We start from the raw sequence: 22,813 nt of genomic DNA, 5'->3' as shown, positions 1-22,813 counted from the left end.
GGCCAGGGGCCAGGTGCCCCCCACCAGCTGAGAACAAAATGTCTATGTGGGTGTGGGCTCCTGGCCACCTCCCTCCAGCCCTGGAAAGGAGGACAGGGTTGTGTAGGCCAGGCCAAGCCCCTGGAACCATCCCGTCCTGTATCATATGTAAATACTGTGAGGTGAAGCCCCTTCCCTCTCTAAGACCCCTTGGGGGTGAGGGCATTGCCTCACCCCACCCGGCAAAGGTCTCCCCCTGTGTTTCTGTCTCCTCCTCAGACACCGTTACTGTAAGCTTGCAGGCCTCAACTGTGGCCAAGGCAAGCCCACTCACTCAGGCCCTAGGGGTCAAGGCCTTGGGCCTGCTCACCCCAAAAACCCAGCATGGGGGCAAGGGGTGAGGAAAGAGAAGGGCTCGCCCGGAACCACTGCTGGAAAGGAATTAACTCTCCAAAGGTCTCCCCTGCTCCCTGCCTAGGTCAGGCCTTCATGGTTTCTGCTCTGAGCCCCCCATGAGCGGGCATCAAGGGGGTACTTTGGGAAGGGGCGGACCCCAGGGGAAAGCAAAGGGCTTCTCAGGGAACCCCCACATTCTCTCACTGAAGTTTCCCACCAGGATGGTCCCATGGCCAGAGCCCCTTGGCATCCCCGAGCCCCCAAGCCCCCTTCAAAGGAAAAAGAGGCTCAGGGTCTGACTTCATGAACAGTGAGTGACCTGGCTGGCATGGCAGGGCTGAGGCCCACTTACCTGTTGTTGGCCCCCCCTCTATGTCCCTCACCCCAGGTCTGAGGCTGGGGACCTAAGCTCTCTTCCCCATCACAGTTCCCATCCCTAAAAACCCCTTTGGAGAGTTAATTGTCTGTGTGAGGTGCTTAACCTATTAGCCCTGAGAACACAAAGCAATAATCTTTGTTACTGAGATGCGCGGCTGTTCGTGGTTGTTTTTTTTTTTTTTTTTTTTAATGTTTCCTAATAAAAGAGAAGCTGCATTTTATTGGTTTTTATTTTTAATTTTCTACACGTTTGAGCTGAGTCATGAGAGACTCAGCTTCCTTCTCCTCCCCTTCTTGTGACCCCATCCCACCCCACTGGGCCCACCTATGGGCTCAGGGCCCTGGAATTCCGTTTTCTGATTTGTTTGGGGAATTTTTAAAAAAGATGTTACATGGTGTTTTGAAGCCAGCAAGTTACCACCCTCCGGTGTCTCTTCTCTCCACATCTGTAACTTCTTTTTCCAGGTTTTATTTTCAGTTTTAAATTCCTAATAAATTATTTGAAAACGGTGCTGGGTTTGTGAATGTCTTGCATCTCTGTGTACGTTCAGGTCCAGGTATCCCAATGATACCCTGTTTTCTCTTCTGCATTTCTTCTGAAAGTCTACACTGTCCACTTGGCCCAGCTTCCATGTACAACTTCTTGACCAGCCTCAAAGCTTCGTGTTGACGATGAGATACCACTTCACACCCATTAGGGTGGCCATTAAAAGGGCAGGGACAGGAGGGGCACCTGGGTGGCTCAGTAGGTTAAGCGTCTGACTTTGGCTCAGGTCATGATCTCAAGGTTTGTGGGTTTGAGCCCCACCTCAGGCTCTGCACTACCCATGAAGAGCCTGCTTGGGATTCTCTCTCTCCCGCTCTCTCTGTCCCTTCCCTGCATGCTCTCTCTCTCTCCCCGTCTCTCCCAAAATAAGTAAAACTTAAAAAAAAAACAACAAAGGAGGAAATTCTCTCTTTGGAAAAAAAAAAAAAAAAAACATGCTAAATGAGGGGCACCTGGCTGGCTCAATGAAGCATATGACTCTTGATCTTGGGGCTGTAGGTTTGGGCCCCACATTGGGTATAGAGATTACTTAAAACTAAAATCTTTTTTTTTTTAAATTTTTTTTTTAACGTTTTATTTATTTTTGAGACAGGGAGAGACAGAGCATGAACAAGGGACGGTCAGAGAGAGGGAGGCACAGAATCTGAAACAGGCTCCAGGCTCTGAGCTGTCAGCACAGAGCCCGACACGGGGCTCGAACTCACAGACCGCGAGATCATGACCTGAGCCACCCAGGCGCCCCAAAACTAAAATCTTTTTTAAAAAGACATTATGGGGGCAACTGGGTGGCTCAGTTGGTTAAGCATCTGACTTTGGCTCAGGTCATGATCTCATGAAAGCATGAGTTGGAGCCCCGAGTTGGGCTCTGTGCTGACAGCTCAGAGCCTGGAGCCTGCTTCAGATATGTCTCCCTCTCTCTCTGCCCCTTCCCTGCTCACACTCTGTCTGTCTCCCTCTAAAAATAAACATTAATTTTTTTTTTAAATAAAAAAAGACATTATGCTAAATTAAAGAAGCCAGACACAAAGGACAAATACTGTGTGGTTCCACTTATATGAGATACATAGAATATAATAGGGACAGAATGCCATATAGAGGGTACCGGGAGCTGGAGTTATTCCTTAGTGGGTACAGAGCTTCTGTTGGGGGTATTGAAAAAATTTTGGAAATAGTAGTGGTAATGGTTGTGTGACATTGTGAATATATTAATGCCACTGAATTGTACACGTAAAATGGCAAAAAAAATATAGTAAATTTTGTGTATATTCTACCACAATTTAAAAAAAATTAAGGGGCACCTGGGTGGCTCAGTTGGTTAAGTGTCCAACTTCTGCTTAGGTCATGATCCCACCACTCGTGAGTTTGAGCCCTGTGTCGGGCTCTGTGCTGACAGCTGGGGGCCTGGACCCTGCTTCGGATTCTGTGTGTGTCTCTCTCTCTGCCCCTCCCCCACTCATGCTCTGTCTCTGTCTCTCTCAAAAGTAAATAAACATTTAAAAAAAATAAAACTTAGCATTGGACCCTTTGCTCTAGTTTGCCTTTAACTCAAAGAATCCTAAGAGGTAAGTTGGGAAACCAGCTCAGATTGGGGTGTGGGTATAGCAAATGGCTAGCTGTGGGGGCTCCAACACCCAGCTCTTCCCCTTCCTAGCTGAAGGACATTGAACAGGTTCCCCAACCTCTCTGAGCCTCAGTTTTGTCATGTGTCAAAGGAAAAGGAAAAAGAAGCCTTAAAGAATAAGGAAGCCATAAAGGTCTATGTAAAAACCACATATTGTGAGTTTCTATTGTTAAGACATATCCAGAAGAGGTGAATCCATGGAGACAGAAAACGGATTGGGAGGGGCAGGTAGGAGGTCAGAATGGGGGGGGGGGGACTGCTTAATGGTTAAAGGTCTATGGTTTTAGGTCTATGCCTAAAGGTTTATGCCTCGGAGGTCATAAACATGTTCTGGAACTGGAGAGCGGTGGTGGCGCAACACTGAATGTACTAAATGCTACTGACTCGTTCACTTTAAAATGGTTAGCTTTACGTGATGGGAATTTCACCTCAATAAAAAGCACTGGCTGTAACTTGGGCAACTGAGAATTAAATGGGAGGGCAAATGCAGAGGACTCAACACCAGGCAAGGCACAAAGGAAGTGCTTGGTAAATAGTAGTTACTATTATTAATATTGGGCTGCCCCAGATGCCTGGAAATGCGCGACTGGAGCTCAGCAGTGTCTGCCCTCTCCCGAGTGGGACCAGAAACTGCAGTGCACAAATACTCCTTTACCATCAACTGTGCACAAAACACTGTGTTAGGCCCTGATAGGGCGACCAACTCATCCTGTTTTCCAGGGACTCAACCAGGGACTTTCCTGATTTGAAAAAAGGAAGCTCCAAGTACCAAGAACCCTTCATTCCCTGGAAAACTAGGACAACTGGTCACCTTAAAGCACTGATGTAGTATGGGTTATGTGGGTGGGGAGGTCAAGGACAACTGAGATTCAAAAGAGTAAGGGGCACCTGGCTGGCTCAGTCGGTAGAGCATACAACTCTTGATGTTGGATTCTTGATCTTGAAGTTTGAGTTTGAGCCCCATGTTGGGATGTAGAAATTACTTTTAAAAAAAGAAAGAAAATGGGCACCTGGGTGGCTTAGTCGGTTAAGTGTCTGACTTCGTTCAGCTCAGGTCATGATCTTGCAGTTCTTGAGTTCGAGCCCCACGTTGGGCTCTGTACTGACAGCTCAGAGCTTGGAGCCTGCTTCGGATTCTGTGTCTCCCTCTCTCTCTGCCCCTCCCCTACTTGCTCTCTGTCTCTCTTTCTTGGAAGTAAATAAACGTTAAAAAAAAATTAAAAAAAGAAAGAAAAGAAAAGAAAAAAGGAGAAAGAGTAAGAATTAGGCAATGCAGTGGGAGAAACATACCAGGAGGAGAGACCAGCAGGTGCAAAACCTTGAAATGAAGAGAAGCATGAAGTGTTTCATTAAGGAGCTGAAAGAAGGTAGAAGGAGTAGAAAGTATCCTACCTCACTCCACCTCGACAGGTAGGTAGGGGCAGATGAGATTCGGCCTCTAGGCTGGTTTTGTTTCTTATATAAGAGCCATTTGAGAAGGCATTGAGGCTTCTAGGCAGTGGGGTGGGAGAGTGATGAATCAGGCTTACATTTGAAATACAATGGGGAACTGATCTGAGGGAGGCCATTGTGGAGGGGAGCAGGGAGACGTTGAGGAGGCTGCTGTGAGCAACTTGGCAAGAGATACCGGATGAGGACCAGGGTGTTGTAGGTTGAAACAAGGGTGTGGCTTGCGATGGGGCTGGATGGGGAAAGGGGTGAGGTGAGAGTGTTCGGGTGAGCTTCTGGATTCCTTAAGGCGTGAGCTTTGAGGAAGATCAGCTTCCCTGGTGGTTGTGCTCCATTAGAGAAATAGTCTCAGCTGAGCTCAGATGCAACTGGAGACACGGTTTGGTAAGAGGAGGGATAGGAATCAGCACCTTAAGGAGCTCTTGGTCAAGTTAAACTCAGCCCAGGGTTACCTAAGGCCTTCTGGGAACCTCCGAACAGCCACACATGGTGCTCAGTGCTTTCTGTGCTTGATCACTCTAATCATCCCAGCTCTTGCATCCTACATAGGGGGAAACAGAAGCTCAGAGATGTGGAGTATCTTACCTGAAGTCACACAGCTGCTGAGTGGCAGGGTGGTTTTTCAAAACTGAGTCCTTTTGATCCCACAGTTGTTTTGTTTTTCTTTATTTTTCTTCTTTCATACAATATTTGATTCACGTGTAAAAAGACATGTAGCTTATTTGGATATAATTTGGAAAAACTAACTGTAAAAAGACATTTTGAGACAGTCAAAGGTCTCCAAAAATGGTCTGGGTATTAATACTAAAAAATTATCGTTATTTTTATTAAGTATGATGATGGCATTGTAGTTATGTTTTAAAAAATTCATACTGAGGAGGTGCCTGGCTGGCTCAGTCAGTGGAGCATGACGGTTCTCAGGGTTGTGAGCTCAAGCCCTATGTTGGGTGTAGAGATTGCTTAACAATAAAATCTTAGGTGCCTGGGTGGCTCAGTCGGCTGAGCGTCCAACTTCGGCTCAGGTCATGATCTCGCTTTGGGCTCTGTGCTGACAGCCTGGAGCCTGCTTTGAATTCTGTGTCTCCCTCTCTCTCTGCCCCTCCCCCACTCATGCTCTGTCTCTCTCTCTCTCTCTCTGTCAAAAATAAATATTAAAAAAAATTTTGGGGGCGCCTGGGTGGTTCAGTCGGTTAAGCAGCCAACTTCGGCTCAGGTCATGATCTCGCGGTCCGTGAGTTCGAGCCCCGCGCGGGCTCTGTGCTGACAGCTCAGAGCCTGGAGCCTGTTTCGGATTCTGTGTCTCCCTCTCTCTGACCCTCCCCTGTTCATGCTCTCTCTCTGTCTCAAAAATAAATAAAAACGTTAAAAAAAATGTTTTTTAAATAAAAAAAAATTAAAAAAAAATACAATCTTAAAAAAAATTCATATTGTGGGTGGTTCAGTCGGTTTAAGTGTCCGACTCATGATTTTAGCTCAGGTTATAATCTCATGGTTGTGAGATCGAGCCCCAGGTCAGGCTCTCTGTACTGACAGTGTGGAGGCTGCTTGGGATTCTCTCTCTCCTCTGTCTCTCCTCATTCTGGCTCTCTCTCTCAAAATAAATAAGTAAACTTTTATTTTATTTTATTTTATTTTATTTTATTTTATTTTATTTTAAAGTAATTTATTTCCCATTTTGTGCACTGTTAGTGCCTCCTCCCACCCCCCATAATAAGTAAACATTTAAAAACAAAAATTTTCAAAATCCATACTGAAAGCTTTTCCTCTCAGATTAGGAGCAAGGCAAGGATGTCCACTCTGGTCACTTCTATTCAACATAGTATTGTAAGTCCTAGCCAGAACAATGAGGCAAGAAAATGAACTAAAAGCCATCCAAATTGGAAAGGAAGAAGTAAAATTATCTCTGTCCATAGATAACATGATTTTATATGTAGAAAACCCTAAGGATTCCACACACACACACACACAAAAACTGTTGGAGTTAATAAACTAACTCAGTAAAGTTGCATGATACAAAATCAACACTCAAAACTCAAGTGTATTTCAGGGCGCCTGGGTGGCTCAGTGGGTTGAGTGTCTGACTTCAGCTCAGGTCATGATCTCACGGTTCGTGAGTTTGAGCCCTGTGTCAGGCTCTGTACTGACAGCTCAGAGCCTGGAGCCTGCTTCAGATTCTGTGTCTCCCTCTCTCTCTCTGCCCCTTCTCTCTCTCTCTGCCCCTTTCCTGCTCATGCTTTGTCTCTCTCTGTCTCAACAATAAATAAACATTTAAAAACATTAAAAAAGAAAACTTCATATGGAATCTCAAGGAACCCTGAATAGTCTGAACAATTTTGAAAACGTTGGAGGATTCACACTTCCTTTTTTTGTTGTTGTTTCAAGTTTTCATTTAAATTCTAGTTAGTTAACTCATACTTCCTGATTTCAAAGCATGTTACAAAGCCACAGTAATCAAAACAATGAGGTGTTGGCATACAGACAGATATAGATCGATGGAATAGAATAGAGAACCCAGAAATAAAACCCTTACTTACATGGGCAAATGATCTCTGACAAAGGTGCCAAAGCCACTCAATGTGGAAAGGACCATGTCTTCAACAAATGGTCTTGGAAAAATTAGATATCCACATGCAAAAGAATGAAGTTGGATGGGTAAGGGGCATTAAGGAATCTACTCCTGAAATCATTGTTGCACTATATGATAACTAACTTGGATGTAAATTAAAAAATAAATATTTTTTTAAAAAAAGAATGAAGTTGGGACCCTTATCCTATGCCATCTACAAAAATTAGCTCGGGGTGTGTGTGTGGGGGGGGGGTGCTTGGGTGGCTCAATCGGTTGAGCGGCTGACTTCAGATCTGATCATGATCTCACAGTTCGTGGATTTGAGCCCACATTGGGCTCTGTGCTGACAGTGTGGAGCCTGCTTCAGATTCTCTGTTTCCCTCTCTCTCAAAAATAAATAAATAAACATTAAAAAAAAAATTAGCTCAGGAGAACCTGGCTGGCTCAGTTGGTAGAGCATGTGACTTTTTTTTTTTTAACTAATCTCTACACCCAACAATGGGGCTCAAACTCACAACCCCCCCGCCCAAGATCAAGAGTCCATACTCTACTGTCCGTACCCTACAGCATATGACTCTGGATCTTGGGGTCATGAGTTCAAGCCCCATGTTGGGGGTAGAGTTTGCTCAAAAAAAAAAAAAAATTAGCTTAAAATGGATTAAAGACTGAAATGTAAGACCTGAAACTCCTAGAAGAACTCCTAGAAGAAAGCAGAGAGGAAAAGCTTCATGGCATTGGAGTTGTTAATGGTTTCTTAGACATGATACCAAAAGCACAGGCAACAAAAGCAAAAATAGACAAATAGGACTACATCAAACTGAATCATTTGTGTACTTAAAAGGGGCACCTGGGTAGCTCAGTCGGTTAAGGGTTCGACTTCGGCTCAGGTCATGATCTCATGGCTCATGGTTTGGAGCCTCACATCCAGCTCTGTGCTGACAGCTCAGAGCCTGGAGCCTGCTTGGGATTCTGTGTTTCCCTCTCTCTCTGCCCCTCCTCCACTCACACTCTGTCTCTCTCTCTCTCAAAAATAAACATTTAAAAAAATTCTTAAAAAAGATACAACAGGGGTGCCTGGATGGCTCAGTTGGTTGAGCATCTGACTCTTGATTTCAGCTCAGGTCACGATCTCACAGTTGTGAGATCGAGCCCTGTGTGAGGCTCCTCGCTAGGTGTGGAGTCTGCTTAAGATTCTCTTTCTCTCCCTCTCTCTCTGTCCCTTCCCCGACCCAAAACAGGACACAACAAAGTGAAAGGTGACCGACTGAATGAGAGAAGATATTTGCAAATCATCTATCTGATAACAGGTTACTATCCAGAATACATAAAGATATTCTCTGGATGGACTGCGTGTAGAAAAAAGGTTTAGATAACTTTGGTATACCGCCTCAATTTGCTCACCTGTAAGGGCACTTGATCGTAGGTTAACCTGTGTATAGCTCTTCATATCTTTCCTGGCCCAGCACTCGATGCCACTGCTGCTGTTCCTGTTTTGTTGCTGTTGACGAGAGCTCTGGACTAAGAGGCAGGTGCACACAGGCTCAAATCCTATCCCTACCCCTTTCTAGCTGTGTGGTTTTGAGCCAGTTACTTAAGGTCTCTGAACCTGTTTCATCATCTGTAAAATCGGGAAGGTGAGGATCACGATAATAACTGTGTCAGAAGGTTGTCGTTAGGCCGGAAAACAACGTATGTGAAGCTCTCAGCACAGCGCCGAGCAAATAGAAGCACTCAGCACATGGCAGCCGGTAGCTGCTTTTAAGCATTTCCTGGAAGCAAGAGCTTTGTCCTTCAGGGGCCGGGCAGGTGTGACCTTGCTGGACTGTGGGTATGCTGTCACCTGAAGAAGCCGTGAAGCTATGCTTAGCTGTTCTTTCCACTGGAGAGTGTGTTTTTCCCAGGCTGGGAGAGGCTGGGTGGTACACACCTGTGCATGAATCTGGTGCAGCATAAGGTCATGGTACAAAGAATGTATGTAGAGCTTGGCGGGGTACTCAGTGCCTGCCGGGTGCATTCCTCCACCAACCCTGTGTCCCCTGCAGAGGTCTGGGTTGTTACATTTAGCACGTCTCTTTCCAGGGGGAGAGGGTTCTAGTAGCACGACCCCTCCCCCACCGGGGCTTTGCCCAGCATGAAATACACCTGAGAATTTGTCCAGCTCACCTCTGTGGAAGGCCTCCAGCTGGTTGAGGAAGGAGGAGAAAAGGAGGGAAGCAGGCAGGACTAAACCTCTTTTGGGTCTCAGGGCCCTCAAGCACTCCCCCAACCCACTACCACCGTGCCTGGTCCTGAGGCGATACTGTGGTATCGTAAACACCAGATCCCACTCACATCTCAGTTGTGCTGAGTGACACTGGGGCTGTCCCTTAACCTCTCTGAGTCTCAATTATCTTCTCTGAAAAAATGGAGTTTGAAACTGGACCCATCTCAGAGGTTTATGCCAGGTTCTTAGCATGGGACCTGGAGTAGAGTTAGTTTGCAGTAAACGGTAGTTAATACTATTAGTCTTAGAAGATTTGTAGCACCAACTTCTCCTCCTTCCTCAGACCCACCGGGAGCAGTGCTTGGCCCTCTGTTTTGTTCCGACCCCAAAGAACCCACACAAGAAGGATTTAGAATTTTGCTGGCCAAGCCTTCCCTTTCCTTAAGCAGTTGTCACTCATTCTGGAGGCTAACAGACCTACCCTTCAGTCAGGCTGATGTGGGGCCCTGAGCTAACTTTACTCTCCCAGCCGCCGCCCACCCCTTGGTGGGCACTGGGACAGTCCGTGTATCATCCTGAACAGCACTGTCCAATAGAGCCCTCTGTGATGATGGAAATAGTCTATATCTGTGCTGTCCAATACCGCAGCCACTAGACACACGTGGATTGAGAAACTATTTTTTTAAATGTTTATTTATTTATTTATTTTGAGAGAGAGAGAGAGAGAGAGAGAGAGAGCAGGGCAGGGGCAGAGAAAGGGAGAGAGAGAGAATCTCAAGCAGGCTCCTTGTTGTTGGCACAGAGCCCGATGTAGGGCTCGAACCCACTAGCCGTGAGATTATGAACTGGGCCGAAATCAAGAGTTGGACACTTAACTGACTGAGCCACCCAGGGGCCCCAAGAAACTAATTTTTGATATTATTTAATTGTAATGAATTTAAGTAGCTACATGTGGTTAATGGCTACCGTACTGGACAGATGTAGAAACCTTAGGCACATATGGGGCGCCTGGGTGGCTCAGTCGGTTGAGCGACTGACTTCGGCTCAGGTCATGATCTCATGGTTTGTGAGTTCGAGCCCCGCATTGGGCTCTGTGCTGACAGCTCAGAGCCAGGAGCCTGCTTCAGATTCTGTGTCGCCCTCTCTATCTGCCCCTCCCGCACTCATGCTCTGTCTCTGTCTCAGAAATAAATAAACATTAAAAAAAAAAAAAAAAAAAACCCTTAGGCACATATGAAGCAAAGGATGACTTAAAATCCTGGGTCCAGTGGGGGAAGAGTCAGTCCCAAGCAAACAAATCACTTGCCCTTGCTGGGCCTCAGTTTCCCCATCTGTTTACTAAAAGCTGTTTCAGTGTTATCTCATTAGCTGAAGGAATTTTCCTGGGGTTACTGGTTTGGGATAAAATAGGGGAGCCCTTCCAGACGGATTTCTTCTTTTTTTGGCCCCGGTACATGCTCAAAGGAAAAGTATAGACAGCTGGAATCCTAGAGGGCTTGAGCAGAGGCCACAGGGTTAGAATTAGGCCAGTTGATTCTGTACTGACTCGGACATGGCATAACCTTACCCAGCGTAGAAGGAAATGGTTCAGCGGGAAGAAGCAGGTATGGGTTCACGTCTGGGCATGGCCATTTCCAGCCCTACCTCAGGCTGAGCCTCAGTGTCCTCATCTGGAATGTGGCCAAGATGCATCCCAGGACAAGAGATGATTAAACATAACATGGCAGTGCGATGAAAGTGGCACTTAACCTCTGATCTTCCTCCCGCAAACCTATAACCAATCTGTATTCTGATTAGAAGAGAAACATCAGACAAATTGTAACAGGGGGGCATCCTATGATATACCTGACTGCAATTCCTCACAACTACCAAGGTCATCAACAATAAGGGAGTCTGAGAAGCTATCACAGCCAAGAGGAGACTACAAAGACATGACAACTGAATATAATGCGCTATCTTGGATTGAATCCTGGAACAGGAAAAGGACATTTGGTGAGAACTAAAGAAATCTGAATAAACTATGGGCTTGAGTTTTACTAATATCCTTTCTGATACTAATCATGTATCGATGTTGGTTCATGAATTGTAACAAATATACCATTTACTAATGTTAGATATGTTACTAATGCAAGATATTAATAACAGGTGAAGCCTATGGGAGAGGGCAAGGTGGGGGAGGAGGGTATGTGGGGACTCTCTACTCAGGAAAAGTAAGTAAATGAATAAACACATAAAGTAAAAATAATAGGGTCTGCCTCCCCACCTCACAGGGCTGTTGCAGAAATCATGTGAGTACTAAGTAGGAGAGCACCAAGTAAACTGATTATAAAATAGAACATATTATGTGAGGAGCGCCTGGGTGGCTCAGTCTGTTAAGTGTCTGATTTCAGCTCAGATCATGATCTCATGGTTGGTGGGTTTGAGCCCCACATCAGGCTCTGTGCTGACAGCTCAGAGCCTAGAGCCTGCTTCAGACTCTGTGTCTCCCTCTCTATCTGCTCCTCCCCCACTCATGCTCTGTCTCTGTCTCTCTCATGTCTCTCAAAAATAAATAAACGTTAAAAAAAATTTTTTAAAGAACATATTAGGGGCGCCTGGGTGGCTCAGTCGGCTGAGCGTCCGACTTCAGCTCAGGTCATGATCTCACAGTTCATGAGTTCGAGCCCCGCGTCAGGCTCTGTGCTGGCAGCTCAGAGCCTGGAGCCTGCTTCGGATTCTGTGTCTCCCTCTCTCTCTGCTTCTTCCCTGCATACACTCTGTCTCTCTCTTTCTCAAAAATAAATAAAGATTAAAAAAATTTTAAAAAAAGAACATATTACGTGAGATGTCTAGAATAGGTAAATCTATAGAGACAGAAAGCAGATCAGTGGTTGCCAGGGGCTGGGAGAGAATGACTGCTAAGGGGTATGGGGTTTCCTTTGCAGGGGTGGGGAGAATGAAAATGTTCTGGAACCAGAGAGGGTGGTTGCACAACATTGAATGTAATAAATGTCTCTGAGTTGTTCACTTAACTTTTTTTTTTTAAGTGTTTGGTTTGGTAATCTCTACACCCAACATGGGGCTTGAACTCATAACAACCCTGAGATCAATAGTTGTATATTCTTTAAACTGAGTCAGCCAGGCACCCCTGGATTGTTCACTTTAAAAATAAAATGGTTGAGGGGCACCTGGGTGGCTCAGTCGGTTGAGTGTCTGACTTCAGCTCAGGTCATGATCTCGTGGTTGGTTGGGTTTGAGCCCTGCATCAGGCTCTGTGCTGACAGCTCAAAGCCTGGAGCCTGCTTGGGATTCTGTGTCTCCCTCTCCGTCTGCCCCTCCCCCACTCACACTCTGTCTCTCTCTGTCTCTCAAAAATAAACATTAAAAAAAAAACCTTAAAAAAAATGGCTGGGGCAACTGGGTGGCTCAGTTGATTTGAGTGTCTGACTTTGGCTCAGGTCATGATCTCACAGTTTGTGAGCATTGGGCTCTCTGCTCTCAGTACAGAGCCCCCTTCAGATCCTCTCTCCCCACCTTTTCTGCACCTCCCCCACTCACTCTCAAAAATAAATAAAACATTTTTTAATGCTTATTGTTTATGTTTGAGAGAGAAAGAGAGAGAGAGAATGAGCAAGGTGGGGGGAGGAGCAGAGAGAGAGGGGGACAGAGGATCTGAAGCAGGCTATGAGCTGACAGCGGAGAGCCCGATGCGGGGCTTGAACTCACGAACCATGAGATCATGACCTGAGCCGAAATCGGATGCTCAACTGACTGAGCCACCCAGGTTCCCCACAAAATAAATAAAACATTTAAAAAACAATAAAATAAAATGGTTAATTTTATGCTATGTGAATTTCTCCTTAAAAATGTTATACAAACATTTGATATGTGCGCTTTCATTCTACAAGTCAGATCCAAGTCTTTGGAACTCCAAAGTCCAGGGTGTCCTTGCAAACCCACACTGGAGAATGAAGGAGGGGTGGTATTAATGTAGTGCAGAAAAATAAAACATGTGCCTTAGAATCAGACATGCCTAGGGTCGCCTGGGTGGCTCAGCCGGTTAAGCGTCCAACTCTTGGTTTCAGCTCAGTTCATGATCTCACAGTTGTGGGATCGAGCCCTGCATCGGGCTCTGCACTGGCAGCATACAGCCTGCTTGGGATCCTTTCTCTCCTTCTCTTTCTGCCTTTCTCTCTCTCCCTCCCTCCTTCCCTCCCTCAAAAGTAAATAAATAAACTTAAAAAAAGAAAGAATCAGACATGCCTAAGTGTGGGCCCCTGCTCCCCGCCCTTAGATGGCTGTGTGACCTCAGGCAAGTTACTTCACCTCTCTGAACCCATTTGCTCATCTGTTAAATGCATGATTGATGGAACTATTCACTGAGACCCACAGCTCAGACCCATAAGACATGCAGGCAATGATAGAATTGGGCTGAGTGCAAAGGGGTGGGGGAGGGTCAAGATTCTGAGCCATACAAATTCCAGAAATAATCCCTTCCATTAAAAGATGCCGATGACCCACACATATCCCCCTTTTTCCAATGATCCCTTGCTGGCAGGGCTTGCTCGTCGGTAAAGGTTATTCCTGCAACAGACAGGTTCAAGGCCAATTCAGAGCAGGTTGGGAGCAAAGCAAACACCACAGCCTTATCTTGGAGACATGGTATGGGTATAAAGAGAGAGGCAGTAGGTGGCTTTAGTCCTTTCTCTTGCTCGGCAACTTAACAGGATGAAATTCCTTGTGCTGGCTGCTCTGCTTACAGGTAGGTGAGTCTCCTCAGCTCAGCGCTAAGATCTCACTTCTCTGGAATGGGGGTCACAGGTCACAAGGCTGGCCAGCCTTGGAGGCTTTTTTCGGGGCTCTCTATGGGGCTTAACAGCTCCCATAACAAATTCCCCCACAGTTGGCACCTTTCCATCCTCCAGGTCCAAATTCAGATGACCCTCCTCAGAAGGGCCTACCTGCCCTCTACCATATTGCCTTGGCCTGGGGTCTTCCCAGCACCTACATTTGCCTGCAATTTGTATCTTGTTTCTTGTTGATGCATTCCCTTTTCTTAAAGCTTTAATTTTTTTTTTTTTCAGTAAACTCTACCAACACGGGGCTTGAACTCACAACCCTGAGATCAAGACCTGAGCTGAGGGGCTCCTAGGGGGCTCAGTTGGTTAAGCATCTGACTTTGGCTCAGGTCATGATCTCACAGTGCGTGGGTTCAAGCCCCGCATTGGGCTCTGTGCTGACAGCTCAGAGCCTGGACCCTGCTTTGTTTTGGATTCTGTGCCTCCCTCTCTCTCTGCCCCTCCCCCACTGGCACTCTGTGTCTCTCTCTCTCTCTCACACACACACACAAATAAAATAAATATTAAAAAAAAAAAAGACCTGAGCTGACATCAAGAGCCGGACACTTAACCGACTGAGCCACCCAGGTGCCCCTCCTTTTTTATCCTCTACCCATATTGAAGTATGAGCTCCATGAGAGCAATGATAGAGCTGTTTGCGCCATTTATTGAATGAATCCATGGAATCAGATATATTGGAATTCAAATCCCACCTCATTCATCCATTCAACACTGATATATCAGAGCCTCCAAGGTATCAGGCTCTGGGTTGAGACTGAGGACTTCTAGATGGACGCGTTCCCCTCCCCTCCCGCCACACACACACACACAGGCACACACATGAAAATTAGCTTTGTGTAGGTCTGGCCTGTGCAAAGAGCAGAGCTGGCTGGATCAGAGACTGAGAAAACAGGGAAGCAGGCGGGGGGGCGGGGAGGGGGGTCTGGAGATGGGCCAAGGTAGCCAGGCCACTCCTGTCTGTCTGCTGCCAGTGTGGAGGCTGCTCACAGGGGAGCGTGACCAGCTGCCACCCTCCCTTTGCCCTGGGGTATAAGCATATGGAGTGGCTCCAGTGCGCACGGCAGATCAAGGGAAGAAAGGGCAAGGCATGGGGCAAAAAGATGATACTGGTGGCCACGTGAATGGGACCCCAAAATCATGTAGCGCCCTCTTCAGGGCCCCAAATCTCACAGGGGCTGGCCCTGAAAATGTGAAGGGGTCCTGCCTCCTGAGTCTGCTGTGCCAAGCCTTGTGCCTGGTTTGGGCAGGCACTCAGCTACAAGAAGACTTTTTAAAAACTTATTTAATAGATACTTATTGAGCACCTACTATGTGTCAGACCCTGGGGTACAAAAGCCCTGAGGCCTGTCCTTGACTTTATGGTCCAGTGAGAGGGAGGCATAAATAAATGACAGATACAGACTGCTATAGGTACTGTGAAGCAAACAACATAAAGAAAAATGGTAGCAGAGGAGCCACTTGGCTTAGGTGGTCAAGAAAGAAGAGGTGGCATTTAAAACAAGATCCTCCAGCCTTTTGAAAAGATGACAGGTCAAGGCGACTGGGTAGCTTGGTTAAGCATCCGACTTCCGCTGGGATCATAATCTCCCAGTTTGTGGGTTCCAGCCCCACATCGGGCTCTGTGCTGACAGCTCAGAGCCTGGAGCCTGCTTCAGATTCTGTGTCTCCCTCCTTCTGTCTTTCCCCCTACCGCACTGTCTCTGTCTCTCTCTCAAAAATAAATAAACATTTGAAAAAAAAAAAAAAAAGATGACAAAGTGTGCCAGTCAGAGGGAATGGCAGGTGTGTGGGCCTTGAGGCAGAAGAGAGCTTGTCCTGTTGAGGATGGAAGGCCACACAGGCCTCTTTATGCTCCTGCCCCATCTCAACCCCGCCACATCCCCACCTAACCCATCCTTTTTTTAAAGTTTATTTATTTTGAGAGAGAAAGAGAGAGCAAGCATGCACATGCACATGAATGGGGGAGGGACAGAGAGAGAATCCCAAGCAGGCTCAGTGCTGTCAGCACAGAGCCCAGCATGGGGCTGAAATTCAGCAACCGTGAGATCATGACCTGAGCTGAAGTCAAGAGTCGGATGCTTAATGGACTGAACCACCCAGGCGCCTCCCAACTAACCCATTTTATTTTTTTCTTAATTAAAAAAATTTTTAAAAATGTTTATTTATTATTGAGAGACAGAGCATGGGAGGGGCAGAGAGAGGAGAAGGCACAGAATCTGAAGCAGGCTCCAGGATCTGAGCTGTCAGCACAGAGTCCGACACGGGGCTTGAACCCACACACTGCAAGATCATGACCTGAGCTGAAGTGGGACACTTAACCCACTGAGCCACCCGGGCGCCCCTCCCACCTAACCCATTTTAGATTCCCCTTACCATGCTCAGAGCCTGGAGCTCTAACAAAGGATCCGATTTCCTTATTTATTTCATTTATTGCTTACTGTTTTTCTACCCTACTAGGGAGCTTTATAAACTCAAAAGCATTGAGCTTTATAAACTCAATGAGGTTACAGATTTTCTATTTGCTCACTGATGTATTTCAGTTCCTACAGCAGTGACTGGCCCATAATTGGTGCTCAATAAATATTTGCTGGATAAATAATGGGGACCTCATAGAAAACATATGTTTACACAAAAACTAGTGCACAACTGGTAATAGCAGCACTATTCATGAGAACCAAAAAGTATAAACAACCCAAATGTCTATCAAGTGATAAATGCGGTCTCTCCACACAGTGGAATACTATTCAACTATAAAAGGAATGAAGTATTGATATATGTTATAATGTGGATGAACATCAAAAACATTGTGCTAGGGGTGCCTGGGTGGCTCCATAGGTTAAGTATCAGACTCTTGGTTTCGGCTCAGATTATGATCTCACAGTTTGTGAGTTCAAGCCCGGCTTCCGGGCTATGTGTTGATAGTGCAGAGCCTGCTTGGGATTCTCTTTCTCCCTCTGTCTGTCTCTCCTCTGCTCTCATGCTCTATCTCTCTCAAAATAAATAAACTTTTTTAAAAAAGGACTGGTAAACTTAAAAAAAATTATGTTGTATGATTCCATTTACATGAAGTGTTCATAATAGGAAAATCCATAGAGTTTACTGGTTGCCAGAGGGGAGAGGGGAAAAGGGGAAGGAATGCTAATGGGAACAGGATGTTCTTTTGGGGGTGATGAAAATGTTCTAGATTTAGTGGTGATGGTTCCACAACTCTGTGAATATACTAAAAACCACAGAAATGTACATTTTTAAAACTATTTTTTATTTATTTTTGAGAGTGCACAAGCGCGCTTGAGAGGGGAGAAAGGCGGGGGGGGCGGTGGGGGGGGGGGGGGGCGACAGAGGATCAGAAGCCGGCGCTGCACTGACAGCAGCTATTCCAGTGCAGGGCTCGAACCCACGAACCCTGAGATCATGACCTAAGTCCAAGTCTGACACTCAACTGACTGAGCCACCCAGGTGCCCATGAAATGTCCATTTTAAGTGTTTAAATGGTGAATTTTGTTATGTGAATTTTATCTCGATAAAAAATATTTTTTTTTTTTTTTTTTACGTTTATTTTTGAGACAGAGAGAGACAGAGCAGAACGGGGGAGGGGCAGACAGAGAGGGAGACACAGAACCGGAAGCAGGCTCCAGACTCTGAGCCATCAGCCCAGAGCCAGACACGGGGCTCGAACTCACGGTCTGTCAGATCGTGACCTGAGCTGAAGTCGGACGCTTAACCGACTGAGCCACCCAGGCGCCCCTCTATAAAAAATATCTTTAAAAAGCTTTATAAAAAGAAAAAATCCTCATTTACATTACCAGGTTTCTGTGTCCAGCTCTCTTCCGAGGAGGCAGCTGGAGGGGTGAAAGGCAGCGTGGGGCCAGAGAGCAGGCAGGAGGCAGTGGGGCCCCTGGGCGCTGGCAGAGCCAGTCAGAATGGATTTAAACTCTGGCTGTGTTTTCTTGCAGTGGGTGCTGCTGAGGGGGGCGTCAGCCCGCGGGCAGTGTGGCAGTTCCGCAACATGATCAAGTGTACGATCCCCGAGAGTGACCCCGTGAGGGATTACAGCGACTACGGCTGCTACTGTGGCCTGGGTGGATCCGGCACGCCTGTGGATGAACTGGACAAGTGAGTGATTGATCGGCAGGGAGAGGGGAGTGCCCGTGCGGTGGGGGGAGGGCACAAGCCAAGGATCTCACGAGGAGGCACAGAAAATGGATTTGCATATTTGCTAAGGGTAACATATTTTAAACTCTTGTATAAACAAAAATGCTCCAAGAGGCCCCTGAATCCAGTGCTCTCGGTTAGGAGCAAAGGCGGAAGGTTGATGTCAAGCAATAGTGGATGCTGCTGCCCTCTAGTGGCAGAATATTGCATCACAAAACACCACAGCGTCGATTGGACTGTCCTCTTCCAGCAGTGGTTAAGACTCTCACTGCATCTTCAGAACACATACGTGATTGTACGATATTCCTGCAACCCATTTTTAAATCGCCTTCAATAAACACGATAAAAGGACTTACATTTTTCAAGCCACAGGATAAATATCTTCCGGAGCATGTCAGCTAAATCATTCCCCTTGATGAGCCTGCCCTGCTGCCCTGCCCCTGCCTGAGCTCTGTCCTTCCCCCACTCTTTAGGTGTTGCCAGACACACGACCACTGCTACTCACAAGCCAAGAAACTGGACAGCTGTAAATTCCTCCTGGACAACCCCTACACCAAAACCTACTCATACTCATGCTCTGGATCTGAGATCACCTGCAGCGGTAGGTTAACTCCTTTGTGGAAGAAATAATAGTAATGATATCCACCATTTATTGATCGCCTTGGTGCCAAGCTGTGTCTCCTTTAATCCTGGCAACAATCCTATGAGATAGGTATTATTATTATACTTGTTTGACAGATGAGGAAACTGGGCACCCACTGTTTGGGACTTTTTCTTTTTTTTTTTTTTTTTAGCAGTTTCAGAACTTTTGAAATTTTTAAATTAATGTTTATTTTATTTTTGAGAGAGACAGAGTGTGAGCAGAGGAGGGGCAGAGAGGGAGGTAGACATAGAATCCTAAGCAGGCTCCAGACTCTGAGCTGTCAGCACAGAGCCTGTTGCAGGCTCGGACTCATGAACCACGAGATCATGACCTGAGCAGAAGTCGAAGTCAGACACTTAACCGACTGAGCCACCCAGGCGCCCCACTTGGGTTTTTCTGAGGGTTTTTGTTTTTGTTTTTGAGAGACAGAGAGAGAGACAGAATGCGGGAGAGGGGCAGAGAGAGAGGGAGAGAGAGAATCCCAAGTAGGTTCTGCACTGCCAGCACGGAGTCCTACAAGGAGCCTATAGGGGCTCCATGTCACAAATTGTAAATTCATGACCTGAGCCAAAATGAAGAGTCAGATGCTTAACCAACTGAGCCACCCAGACACCCTGGGGTGTCTGGTTTTGAACAGGTTTATATGGCTCCAAGGTCTCTGTTCTTAACTGCCATGCTATATAGCTTCGTTATTTCGTGAAAGGAGCTTAGAACTACCATTTATTAGTTTCTTCTTACATCCCAGGGAGTACGCTGAGCATATATATGTTTTATTAATCCCATTTTACAGGTGAGGAAGCTGAGGCTCAAAAATAGCTACTTGCCCAAAATCACAGAGCTTGTAAGTGGTAGGGCCAGCATTTGAACTCAGTTGTTTCTGATTTCAAAGGTTCTGGTCTTAACCACTAAGTTATGCACAGCTCAAGGTGAAATGTGTTCCTTTATGAAGGTGGTTCTGAAGGGCAGACAGTTCAGAGGTGAATAGTATTGTCATGCTAGGCTAGCATTCTGGATTTTCACTACTCTTTTCTATGCACTCACAGACGGGTCCCACTTTCCAAAACTGTACATACATCATTGGAATAACTGTAACTCAAATCCAGAGGGCCAAGAAAAAAGTTACCAGGAATCCCGCCATCTTTTTTAAAGCACTGTTAAAGTTTATTTATTTATTTGTTTATTTGGGGGGGGGGGGTGGATCCCAAGCATGCTGTCAGCACAGAGCCTGATCTGATGCAGCAACTTGAGATCATGACCTGAGCCGAAATCAAGCATCAGATGCTTAACCGATGGAGTCACTCAAGCGCCCCAGGAATCCCACCATCTTAAGGAATAAATGATTTCATAGCTCTGTGTTCATTTGTGCTTATCCTTGGAATAACGTTTTTATCGTTTTAATCATAGCTAGGCACGTGCCCACCTCAAGTCCTTTGTTCCTTCTGCATGAAACACTTCCCATGTGAAGTCTCATTCCAGGACTTCAAATGTTGCTTTCTCTGTGCAGCCTTCCCTTTTATTTTTTTAATTTACTTATTATTTTTTTTTTAGAGAGAGAATGCAAATAGGAGAGAGGGGCAGAGGGGGAGAAAAAGAATCTTAAGCAGGCTCCATGCTCAGTGCAGAGCCCAAAGCGGGGCTCAGTCCCATGACCCTGGGATCATGACCTCTGCCCCTCTCCCCCACTCACCCTCTCTCTCTCTCTCTCTCTCTTAAAAAAAAAAAAGGATCAGAGAGGAACAAAACTTTAATAAGATTATTGAACGTAAGCAGAAGTACATAATTAAATTATAGATAACAAATTTGAAATGCATTTTAAAAGTTATCATTGTTGTTTCTTTTGGCTATAAAAATAAACAAGGCCAAAGTAGTGTAATTTCAAACTCTACAGAAATATATCATGGAAAGTGGAAGGTGCCTATAATCCTGCTACCCAAGATAACTAGTTAGATGCATTGCCCTTCATTTTCCTTTAATAAAATATCTTGGAAACATTTCCACATATAGGTGTACTTAATTGTTTTAAATATCTGTATAATATTCTACTGTAAGAATGTTCTGCAATTTTTATTTTTATTTAAAAAAATTTTCTACATTCATTTATTTTTGAGAGGCAGAGTATAAGTGGGGAGGGGTAGAGAGAGAAGGAGACAAAATCCAAAGCAGGCTCCAGGTTCTGAGCTGTCAGCACAGAGCCTGACTCGGGGCTCAAACTCACAAACCGTGAGATCATTGACCTGAGCTGAAGTCGGACGCTTAACCAACTGAGCCACCCAGGTGCCCCTGTTCTGTAATTTTTTAAATGTGTTTTAAAGTAGAGAAATTTGCTTGCTAAACTTCACTAAGTTTATATGCACAATACTTTGCTGCTTCGAGTATATGTTTTAGTGTTTTCCATATTGTTTATAAATTGCTTGCCTATGTTATCAAAGATCTATAGCTCTGTGGGTTATAAGAGCTCATTTAGGGATGTGAAACAGATAGGACTTTCCTAACAGCATCGATCACACCTAGGATTGCCAGAGTAAACACATGTTGTCCAATTAAATTTGACTTTCAGATAGACAATGAACATTTTTTATTCTACATTCCAAACATTGCAATTTTTTTTTGTTTTTCTGAAATTCTGGTATTTTTATTTGCTTAATCTATCAAACCCAAATTTGTATGAATGTAATGGCCATTATTTATTCCAGTTAATTCTTCCTTCCCTCCAGACTGGACAAAGCAGGATCTACCTTGGCTCAGTCCTCTCCTCTTGCTCTTTTCCAGATGAAAACAAACCCTGTGAGGCCTTCATCTGCAACTGTGACCGCAATGCTGCCATCTGCTTTTCAAAGGCCCCATATAACAAGGAGCACAAGAACCTGGACACCAAGAAGTACTGTAAGAATTGAGTGTCACCTCTGGAGAGCATCATCTCCACCCACCTCATGCCCTTCACTTTACCCTGTGTCCTCCAATAAAGCACTTTGTTGAAAAGCCTCACGTTTGCATATTGTTTTATCCTCTGTCTATGCAACATGACTAAGTCTCTTCCTAGTTCTTTGTAAGCATCATTAGTTTTAGCCTTGGACGTTGAATGACAGGGATATTTCTAGGAAGTGAACACCGTTAAGACCTGAATAATGATTAGCCACTGATTATTGCCAGATCAAAATATATAATCTATCCTCGTAGGTAAAAACCTACCTCTTTTTCATTACCCCAAGGGCTGAGGGAGAGAGAAAACAAATTCCTTTAGCAATCTTTTCATGAGCATCTGATGGGTACTCATTAAAGGAAATGTAATACGGGAAACACTAGTACAGTGGCTGAGACTGAAATGAATACATAAGGGGCACCTGGGTGGCCCAGGTGGTTAAGCGTTAAATTCTTGATTTGTTTCCGCTCAGGTCATGATCTCGCCATTCAAGGGTTGGAGCCCCACATCGGGCTCCTCGATCACAGTGCAGAGTCTGCTGGGGCTCTCGCTCTCTCTCTCTCTGCCTCTCCCGCAATCCTGCGCGAGCTCTTTCTCTCTCAAAATAAATTAAAAAAAAATAAATGAATACATAAACAAACTTAATTGGGAGCGTTCTGAAGTAGCGATTATATCTCAGCAGCCGCAGTATCATCACAGTGCTTAGCACGTCACACACGTTCATTAAGTAATTGTTCAACGAGGGTACGTCTTGGCGCCAAGGTTTGCAGCAGTCCAGGAAAAACCACGTGGCTCTATTTACCTTTTCAGATCACGTGATCCTGCACCAAACCCACTTTTCCCGCCCCCCCCCCGCCCCCCCCCCGGAGGGATTTCAGAGTAGGAAATATGATTGGTATCTTGTGGACACGTGGTTCCCCGTTCCTCTCTTTATATTGGTGAAAAGAGGCCCAACCCCCGGCCTACCTCCGCACCTCCCAGGCTCTGGCCTGGCTTCCTCGAGCGTCAGCCGGGGCCAGCGCAGGCGCAGTCGCAGTGGTTAGTAACGGTTGCTCCAGCCGGCGTGCGGGTGAGGTGGCGGGCGACGGCCCCGTGCGCCGCTTCCTGGGTCTTAGGTGCGT

General features: G+C 45.8%; 1 protein-coding gene across 1 annotated transcript; it reads left to right on the top strand.

The window, feature by feature from the left end:
• The first annotated feature begins 13,822 nt into the window (after positions 1–13,822).
• On the top strand, positions 13,823–21,748 carry PLA2G1B (phospholipase A2 group IB). Its single transcript, XM_042910270.1, has 4 exons — positions 13,823–13,880; positions 17,931–18,090; positions 18,603–18,730; positions 21,542–21,748. Exons 1-4 carry the CDS (start codon positions 13,847–13,849, stop codon positions 21,664–21,666), a joined length of 447 nt encoding a protein of 148 aa, XP_042766204.1. The 5' UTR covers positions 13,823–13,846; the 3' UTR covers positions 21,667–21,748.
• The last annotated feature ends 1,065 nt before the right edge of the window (positions 21,749–22,813 follow it).

This window comes from Panthera leo, chromosome D3 (genome assembly GCF_018350215.1).
Source record: "Panthera leo isolate Ple1 chromosome D3, P.leo_Ple1_pat1.1, whole genome shotgun sequence".
Lineage (NCBI taxonomy): Eukaryota > Metazoa > Chordata > Mammalia > Carnivora > Felidae > Panthera > Panthera leo.
Note: the sequence above shows the minus strand (reverse complement) of the source record. Positions and strands in the feature narration are given on the sequence as shown.

Bases quoted from the DNA above. Each gene is read 5' to 3' on its own strand.
- PLA2G1B (XM_042910270.1), top strand. From the start codon at position 13,847: ATGAAATTCCTTGTGCTGGCTGCTCTGCTTACAG. The intron at 13,881-17,930 runs GTAGGTGAGTCT...GTTTTCTTGCAG, and splicing joins GCTGGCTGCTCTGCTTACAG to TGGGTGCTGCTGAGGGGGGC. The intron at 18,731-21,541 runs GTAGGTTAACTC...GCTCTTTTCCAG, and splicing joins ATCTGAGATCACCTGCAGCG to ATGAAAACAAACCCTGTGAG.